Here is a 10020-nt window from a genome sequence, read left to right as displayed (position 1 = left end):
TTACTCCATCAGTAGCCATCACTAATTCGACCAAATAAAGATATAAATAGCCACTAACCAAGAACAACTTCATAAGATGACAGTCTGATAACATATTTATTGTATAGCATATGTTTTTTTAGAAAAATTTGCATATTTCAGGTATAAATCACAGTTCTACATTGCAGCTGCAATCTGAAATAGTGCCGAAGCTGCCAGAATAATTACAGAGACCAACGTCAAATACCTATTACTCATCTTAAAACATTTCTGAAAATACACAGCGTACAGCAAATGAAAGCCCAACACTTTTGAATCCAGCAATATGTCGATTTTTTAAGTGTTGTGTGTGTGTGTGTGTGTGTGTGTGTGTGTGTGTGTGTGTGTCAGAGGAGGCTGGTGGGAAGAGCCATAGGAGGACAGGCTCATTGTAATGGCTGGAATGGAATAAATGGTCAAACACGTTGTTTCCATGGGTTTGATAGGTTTGGTACTATTCCATTGATTCTATTCCAGCCCTTGCAATGAGCCCATCCTCCTATAGCTCCTCCCACCAGACTTTTCTGGTGTGTGTGTGTGTTATCATCATGTGTTCCTTGTGTAATGCATTCCACATTCTGTGTGTGTGTGTGTCTGTCTGTCAGTGTGTGGGACTGGGGAGTATGAATTCCTACAACCCCCTAATGATCCCGTCTGTCTCTCTTCCAGCGGGCGTACACTCTGATTGTGGAAGCGTGGGACTGGGACAATGGTACACACAGCAGCAGTGGTATGTACAGTACACTTCACCTTTCCAGGTATTTACTACCACATGAAAGGAGAGCCGGCCAGGCCTCAGTGTCTCCCATCAAATAAGTCATTAGGTGAGGGCTGAAGGATGTGTTTAGTGTTTATTTAGAAGTGACAGGGGTATTTACTTTGACATAAAAAGATGGGGAGGTCCATGGCAGCATCTCAGAACCAAGGTTACAGGTGATGTCAAAAAGGAGAACTGCGTGATTTATGCGATGATGTACTCTAATTTAGACTAAGGACCTTTCCTCTCTCACAACAATATTATATCGATACTTTAACCGCAAGTATCGATTTGAAAAAATTTGCTAGGTAGCGTTAGCAAGTCGGCTGTACCTGCGCCAAAACTCTGGTATTTTTCATCCTATAGCTTGGCCTCAATCTTCTTTTTAAATAGCGAGCCAAAATGTTTTCAACAGTTTTATTTCCATGACTGATTCAAACTAATTTTCTTATGCTTTTTCTAGTCTCTCTTTAGCAGACATAACGTATCGTGAGCATGTTTGGAACATCAAATCGCAATAAAATCGCAGTATTGAATAGCAATACAAAAAGAATTGTGAGAATCTCAATACATATCGTACAGCACCTAAGTATCGTGATAATATCGCGAGGTCCGCGGCAATTCTCAGCCCTAGTCACTGCAGGGATGGGGCTTGTGAAGATGTGTGTCTCTGTGTGAAGAGCTTCATTAAAGGTGACTAATTGTCTCAAGGGGGAACAGGGAGCTCCTTCCGCGTCAGACCCAGTTTGGACGAGGGGTGCCTAGTCACTGCTATTTGGAACACAGCTGTATCCTGTTTTTACTTGCTTTTCTCATTTCAGTCCTGTTTGGCTTTGTTTTGGAAGCTCTGCCCAGAGGAAGAAAAGTTAATTGTGGAATGTGGAATGTAATCTATGTCACTCAAGTCAAGTGTGTTAGATTTAGGGCAACATTGAACCTCAGGCGAGATCAATGGCTGACCTAACCTGACAAGGTTGTTGTGTTTTTCTCTCCGGTGAACAGGCGATACATACCAATCCAAGCTTCTATAACAAGCTGTCCTGTTTTCACTGCTGCATAACTCTTAGAGAGTCAGCTCTATTTATTCCCAGGAACAATGCAGCTTCACACAAGCAGCTTCTTAGCAGCACAAGAGGAAGAAAAGTCCCCAATACAAAGCCCAGACTCCAGATGATTGAAATGGACTGTCAAGTTGAGCTGCCATATACCAACCACAGCAAACAGACCCATACAACAACTACAGTGGCAAGAAAAAGTATGTGAACCCTTTGGAATTACCTGGATTTCTGCATAAATTGGTCATAACATTTGATCTGATCTTCATCTAAGTCACAACAATAGACAAACACAGTCGGCTTAAAACGAATAACAAACAATTCTACGCTTTCATGTCTTTATTGAACACACCATGTAAACATTCACAGTGCAGGGTGGATAACGTATGTGAACCCTTGGATTTATAACTGGTTGACCCTCCTTTTGCAGCAATAACCTCAACCAAACGTTTTCTGTAGTTGAGGATCAGACCTGCACAACGGTCAGGAGGAATTTTAGACAATTCCTCTTTACAAAACWGTTTCAGTTCAGCAATATTCTTGGGATGTCTGGTGTGAACCGCTCAAGGTCATGCCACAGCTTCTCAAATCGGGTTTAGGTCAGGACTCTGGGCCAATCAAGAAGGGGTATTTTCTTCTGTTGAAGCCATTCTTTTGTTGATTTACTTCTATGTTTCCGGTCGTTGTCCTGTTGCATCACCCAATTTCTGTTGAGCTTCAATTGGTGGACAGAGAGCCTTACATTCTCCTGTAAAATGTCTTGGTAAACTTGGGAATTCATTTTTCCGTCGATGATAGCAAGCTGTTCAGGCCCTGAGGCAGCAAAGCAGCCCCAAACCATGATGCTTCCTCCACCATACTTTACAGCTGGAATGAGGTTTTGATGTTGGTGTGCTGTGCCTTGTTTTCTCCACACATAGTGTTGTGTGTTCCTTCCAAACAACTCAACTGTAGTTTAATCTGTCCACAGAATATTTTTGCCAGTAGCGCTGTGGAACATCCAGGTYCTCTTTTGCGAACTTCAGACGTGCAGCAATGTTTTTTTGGGACAGCAGTGGCTTCTTCCGTGCTGTCCTCCAGTCCAATAAACCATTCTTGTTTATTGTTTTACATATCGTAGACTCGTCAACAGAGATGTTAGCATGTTCCAGAGATTTCTGTAAGTCTTTAGCTGACACTCAAAGATTCTTCTTAACCTCATTGAGGATTCTGTGCTGTGCTCTTGTAGTCATCTTTGCAGGACAGCCACTCCTAGGGAGAGTAGCAACAATGCTGAACGTTCTCCATTCATAGACAATTGGTCTTACCGTGGACTGATGAACATCAAGGATTTTAGAGATACTTTTGTAACCCATTCCAGCTTTATGCAAGTCAACAATTCTTCTGAGATCTCTTTTGTTCGAGGCATGGTTCACATCAGGCAATGCTTCTTGTGAATAGAAAACTCAAATTTTGTGTTTTTTATAGGGCAGGGCAGCTCTAACCAACATCTCAAATATCATCTCATTGATTGGACACCAGGTTAAGTAACTCCAGACTCCAATTAGCTTTTGGAGAAGTCATTAGCCTAGGGGTTCTCATACTTTTTCCAGCCTACACTGTGAATGTTTAAATGATGTATTCAATATAGACAAGAAAAATGCAATAATGTGTGTGTTATTAATTGAAACACACTGTGTTTGTCTATTGTTGTGACTTAGATGAAGATCAGATCAAATTTGATTACCAATTTATGCAGATATCCAGGTAATTCCAAAGGGTTTACATACTTTTTCTTGCCACTGTATAGCTCACCTCTCTGGCTCAGTGTTTGACCCCATCTCAGGTCAGTATGTCAGCTGTAACCCCTCCACTTTCAACTTGGCTAACTTTTAGTGGTGGTAAGTGACAGTACCAAACCTCTGTCCCTCTAAAAGTTACAAGGATTTATAACACATGTTTAACCTGTTGATCTACACAGTCATTCTTTGGGATGCTGTACATTCCTATGCACCAAGCTGCCTGGCCGTTCATATTGCCAGTGTGATAGTTAGCATGGCGAGGTTAGTTCCCGCCCGGCTGGCCTGAGGGACTGACTCACTGGGAGACTGTTTGTGCCCCATGTCCATGTCTCTATATAAAGCCTGTGAGCACATCACCTAGTTAAGCCATTCATTATGGACCACAGCCCTTTTTTCTTTCCACTGATGTCTGTCTGCTAATTACTGTCCCAGCAGTTGCTGTGCTACTGCATGTCACTTCAATATCCCAGCCTGGACACTCTGACAGGCAGTCTGGACACTCTGACAGGACAGCCTGAACTGCTGCTTCAGCCTGGTCTCATAGACTAGATGTAACATAGTACATGTAAATCCGGGACACTCAAATTGTATGATATGTCACTTTTGCTATGGTTACATAAGATAAAGTTACTTAAGGCAAAAACGAAAGTAGGGTGGTTGGTCGGGATGGATGGGTAGACGTATAACGTGACCGAAGATTGCGTGTTCGAATCTCCTCACAGACAACTTTAGCATTTAAGCTAATAAGCAACTTTGCAACTACTTACTACCTTTTAGCTTTTTTGTAACTACTTAGCATGTTAGCTAGCCCTTCTCCTAACCGTAAAGTTAACAATTTTGTCTAACTCCTAACCTTAACCCTAACCCTAACTCCTAGCCTGGCTAACGTTTGTGTTAGCTACCTAGCTAAAGTTAGCCACACCAAATTGGAACTTCTATTAATATGTAGACCTGAGCAATGGGTTGGATGGGGTTGGACATGGCAGTGGAATGGGACAGTGGGTTGGACTGGGCAGTGGGTTAGATATGGCAGTGGGTTGGACTGGGCAGTGGGTTAGATATGGCAGTGGGTTGGATAGGGCAGGGGGGCATGGGGTTGGATAGGGCAGGGGGGCACGTGAGTTGAGTAGGGCAGTGGGCAGTAGGTTGAAATAGGGGACGGGGGGACATGGGGTTTGGATAGGGCGAGGGGGGACATGGGGTTGGATGAGGCAGGGGGGACATGGGGTTGGATAGGGCAGGGGGGACATGGGTGTTGGATGAGGCAGGGGGGCACATGGGGGTTGGATAGGGCAGGGGGGACATGGGGTGTGGATAGGGCAGTGGGGCAGGGGGGTTGGATAGGGCAGGGGGGACACTGGGGTTTGGAAGCGGCAGCTGGGCGAGGGGTTGATTGGATGGGCTAGGGGGGGACATTGGGTTGATGAGGCAGGCGGGTTGGATAGGTAGGAGGGGGGCATGTGCGTTGTATAGGGCATGAGGCCATGGAGTTAGATAGGCGCCATGGGGGTGCAGTAGGGGGTTGGATTGGGCAAGGGGCGTAATGGGGTTTGGATAGTGGCAGTGGGGGCAGGGGGTTGGCTAGATAGGGGCCGGAGGCACTGGGGTTGAGGGGTTGGTGGGCAGTGGGGATAGCAGGGTTGAGTTAGGGCATGGGGGACTATGGGGTTGGATAGGGAGTGGGGATAGGTGGTTGGATGGGCAGTGGGGGACATTGGGGTTGGATATGGGGCGGTGGGGGACATGGGTTGGATAGGGCAGTTGGGGACAATGGGGTTGATATAGGGCAGTGGGCAGGGTTTGGCAGTGGGGACCTGGGGTATAGGGCAGGTGGGGGATAGGGGTTGGGATAGGCTATAGTGGGGACATGGGGTTGGATATGGGAGTGGGGGACATGGGGTTGGATAGGGCAGTGGGGGCAGGGGGTTGGATAGGGCAGTGGGGGACATGGGGTTGGATAGGGCTCAGAAAAATAGTCTCTCTTAGGTGGTAGCATGGTTATTAGTGTTAGTGTTTCGTAACACACAGTTTAACATTATAATCAGAGAACGATAGAGGGGATGGAGAAATCAAAGGAATATGAAGGGTTTAGAGGAAATTGTGAGATCACCGAGCTGCTATCAGGAGTACCGGTAAATTAAGTTTAGAAAATGTTGTCTTGTGGAGTATTTTTTAAATCAGTTAATGAGTGATCTAATGTTACTTGACTACTAATGTTGTGTCCATATCCAAGTTTAGCATGCTGAAAACAGCCTGACAACCGACATTGGCTTATGACAACAATGCCACTAGTCACGCGCGACTAAATGATGTGGCTGTTTGAAAGCACAGAAAATTATGTCGCTCTTGACTTAGTCAACTGCTCGGTGTTGAAGCCTCCTCATTGTTTGTGTAAGCCCGTGTCTTAGTCACCACACACACACCCCTCCGCCTGCTCTGCCTAGTAACAGCAGCCTCTCTCTGAGTGTCTCCTTCAGCACTGAGAGAGACAATGATTGGTCTGTATTTTTATATCTAATTGCTGGAAATGTGCAGAGTGAGTGCTTGAGTTTAAATTAACTCCCAGTTAAATTGAGAAAATCAGGACAGCAAGTAAAAACATTTTCTGTGTTTTTTAACTCCTTTATAATGGGTAACAGTTGGAAGTAAACTGGACTGTACAGTAAACAGGATAGACATTTTAAGAAATAATAAAATAGTAATACCTGGACAACTGAAGGTAGGTTATACAGAAACCTTCTAATGAAAAGGCCTAGATTTCCTCCTGGCTACCTGTCCAATAACAGGCCACCATCCAACTAGGGGAGAGGGCCTGTTGTTTGGCCCCTCAGTGCTCAGTCCTGGGCTGTGTATGTGGCTGCAGCAGCCAAGCCAGTTGGGTCATGGTGTTTCTGTTCCTTGAGAAAAAGCTAAAGGCCCTTTCCTATGTCGCTCTTCCTCGTCTGTTCCCGTCTCTTATTATTTCCGCCCTGGCTCCGGAGGAGTCAGAGCTGGATTTCCTGAGAAAGGGGAGAGAGGGAGGGAGTGCCACAAAAAGCATTTCACAAATCAGGAAAACTGAAATAGGATTTGGTTATCAAACTCCTGCAGCCCTGGCCCTACACCCTGTATTTGTGTTTGGTTTATTTTCCTTATTTTTTCTTTCATGCTCTTGGAAACAGAGTGGTGTTTGACTTTGGGTTGCCCTCTCTGATCTCCAGCAGCAAATAAACACCAGTGTTCTCTCAGATGACTTTCTCCTGCTTCTAGACACTACTAGAACTTGTACTGAGGCATACTGGTTCTAACATTGAATAAGTGGCTAGCTAGCCTGAACTACCTCTTTGACTATTTAGTTGTATGCATGTTGTCAAGTGTCCATTATATAATGATGAAGAAATGTCTTGGTTTTTGTTTGTTGATGCAGGTGAGGATCTGTTAATTGAGCGGAGTGTCTGTAAAGGAATGATCAACCCTGGAGATGACAAGCAGACTATCCAACACAACGGTCCTACAGCCAACTTTGAGTATAACATCCGCGTGCGCTGTGATGAGAACTACTATGGCAACAAGTGCAACAAGCAGTGCCGGCCACGCAATGATGACTATGGCCACTACGTGTGTGACCAGTTTGGGAACAGAGGCTGTTTGGAGGGCTGGATGGGACCTTACTGTACAGCTGGTGAGTAGGGGAGCAGGCTGACACAATCCATGTACAAGACACTTCTGAGTCAAAATACACACATTGAAACTAATGTTTAGATATCGCTCTGATGATACTAGAAATTAATGGGTGAATCGTTTTGTCTTTGTTTCACAGCTATCTGCAAGCAGGGCTGTAACCTGCTGCAAGGATTCTGCAATGCCCCAGGAGAATGCACGTGAGTCTGGGTTAACTTCATTCTTTGTACCATCGTGTCTATGTTAATAAGATACTGAAATATTACTCCCTTTTCAATTGAAATCCCTTTGACTGAGAATTGTGTCTGGGTGTATTGGCTGGTTAATGGGCAGTAGCTCTTTTTGTGTTCAATGAGGATGGTAATGATGACACGGGGGGTTGATCGCATACCAGAGCTCGACCCCCACATTCCCCCCTCCCTGTCCCCCCTCTCTATGGAACGTACAGTGTATTAGCCCCACCCCCCACCAGTCTGATTCAGGAGCCATTGTTCTTTTTCCTGTCCCAGACCTGGCCTGTAGCTGTAGCCTGTTTTTCACACAGCGTTTCCTCCCCTCCTCCAGCGGTGTGTCAGGGCCCCTCTGCCCATTTCTACTCTGCAGCCCCATTCGCCTCTTCCTATCCTGGGCCTGTTTTGGCTGTCATACCCCTCATGGGAGTATGGACTCCATCCAGCAGCCTTAGTCACGTACATGTTATTCTTCACGGCTGAACCAACCAAGTATTCCATGTCAAATCCACTTGCAAGACCACCTTCTTGTGCAACTCTCTGAGGTGCATTCTGTAACACACCTATGGATCTGTTCAATAGAGATAGCCGTGAGTGAGAAGGGATAGATCTAGTTCTCATCTCATAAAATAATGAATTTTCATGGGTGGAAGACAAGAAAAGACTGGAATGTGCCTCGACATGTGATTTGAAGCTCAGGAGGAGGCTGTGTGTATCCCGACCGTGAACAAACAACACGCCTTCTCCTGGAGTAAGATTCCATGCCTGGTGCCTGCGGAGGAAAACAAAAAATGTGTTGGTGGTACAGTATCTGGTTTCCTTACACACAGAGCATTCACAACCTACCTCCCCCTTACAATTTTTTTTTAATCTAAAAATGGTTTTCGGACACATGTAACATTTCACATTTTAATGTCAACTAGGGCTGTCAAACAATTCAAAATGTAATTGAGTGTATCAAAGGATTTGTTGTGATTAATCACAATTTCATTTATCCATGTCAAAATCCTCCAAATTCATAATTGCTCAAATTGACCTGTAATTTTAGATTTTTTTTTATACAAAAAGCATTACAAGAATATTGCCGTTTTGATATTATGTGAACTCTAAATATTCACAATCTAAATAATATGGTTTCACAGCTCAACATGTGAAAACAGCTAATTCACATATGAAAATGTGATTTCATGTGTTAAAATGCGATTTTGACATGTGAAACTGCAAAAAAAACGTTTTTAAGGGACCTCAATCTGCATGCAACAGACTGTTAATTTCCCAGAGTCTTTCTGTAAATAATTCTTAGAGACAGAGAGCGCGAAAGGGAGCGAGATAGAAAGCTACTGCGGCTACAGGTGATATGCAGGCAGGTCGAGCCCCTGAGCCTAACCGTGAGCACAGGTTGGTGGCAACTTAATTGGGGAGGACGGTCTCGTGGTAATGGCTGCAGCGTTCCATTAGCTCCGACCCGACCATTACTATGAGCCGTCCTCCCCTCATCAGCCTCCTGTGATCTGGAGGGTGTGGCTTCAAAGGGCTATTTCCACAGTGTGGGTCTGACAGAGTTGGGCCTGGCTGTGCTGGGCTGGGCCGGGGATATTTACAGTGTTGCTGGCTGGGCTGAAAGAGTCCTCCATTGTGGGGCTGTGGTGGGATGTTTGTTTGGTAATGGTAATGCCACCTTGGCCTTGTGGCCACCTTGGTCTCTCCCTGTTTCTACTGTGGACAGGGCCTCTCAATGCTGCTAATGCTGCTTATAAAGCTTTACACTTAACCTCAGTATGCTAACATACAGTTTGGTATACAGTAGCACACCACTGCACACTTCAGTACTTTTATACCTGTACATTAGTAGACTACAATACAAAGTTGTACTGCACTGCGTGTTGTGTTTGACTGCAGTGCCGCTTACTAGCGAAAATGTTAGCACACAGCACACTGCAGTACACTCACTCACTCACTCCAGTACAGTATATCAACTAGTAGTGGGGCAAGTGGTCTTTAAATAACCCAGGGTGAGAAGTGACAGCACAGGTGGGGCAAGGTTACCGCTGGCCTTGGAATAACAGAGCGCAGCTATAAACCAACAGATTAGCTAACTGTTCGCCGGCTGCCTCCGCTCGCAACGCTGCCTGCCTAGTGGCTTCAGGAGGCCCCCACTGCTAGACTTCCTCTATCCCCGTCCCTGTCCCACACGCCATGGGAACAGGCTTGACCCCATCACTGCCCTGGAATGTCCCTGGTGCTCTGTCTAAAGATTAGGAGCCCCAGAAGGTAAGAGGTGTCACTGGTCACCTTGATGAAGACGTTGTGTCTGTCTGGCTCCTGATCGAGATCACCTTGACTTTTACATGGACACATAGGTCTGTCATGTGGTTGACGTATTGTAGAAGGCCTTGTCCTATTACATGAGTCCTTGCTTAATTATGAGCCATCTCTTCATGATGATGTTTTTACAGTATGACCACATAATGGGTCCATTCCCTATGTGTCTCTAATGGATGTCTCTGATATGTCTTGCA

General features: G+C 45.2%; 1 protein-coding gene across 2 annotated transcripts in view; it reads left to right on the top strand.

Moving 5' to 3' along the window:
• The window catches only part of LOC111963349 (protein jagged-2), a 37808-nt gene that overhangs the window by 11777 nt on the left and 16011 nt on the right, over positions 1 to 10020 (top strand). For both annotated transcript variants that reach the window (XM_023986718.2, XM_023986719.2), the window contains exons 3-5: positions 688 to 748; positions 7018 to 7272; positions 7411 to 7471. In XM_023986718.2, coding sequence (XP_023842486.1) covers positions 688 to 748; positions 7018 to 7272; positions 7411 to 7471 — 377 coding nt within the window. The remainder of the gene's footprint in view (positions 1 to 687; positions 749 to 7017; positions 7273 to 7410; positions 7472 to 10020) is intronic.

The sequence above is a fragment of the Salvelinus sp. IW2-2015 genome, linkage group LG4q.2 (assembly GCF_002910315.2).
Source record: "Salvelinus sp. IW2-2015 linkage group LG4q.2, ASM291031v2, whole genome shotgun sequence".
Classification (NCBI taxonomy): domain Eukaryota; kingdom Metazoa; phylum Chordata; class Actinopteri; order Salmoniformes; family Salmonidae; genus Salvelinus; species Salvelinus sp. IW2-2015.
This window is presented reverse-complemented; position numbering and strand designations above follow the sequence as displayed.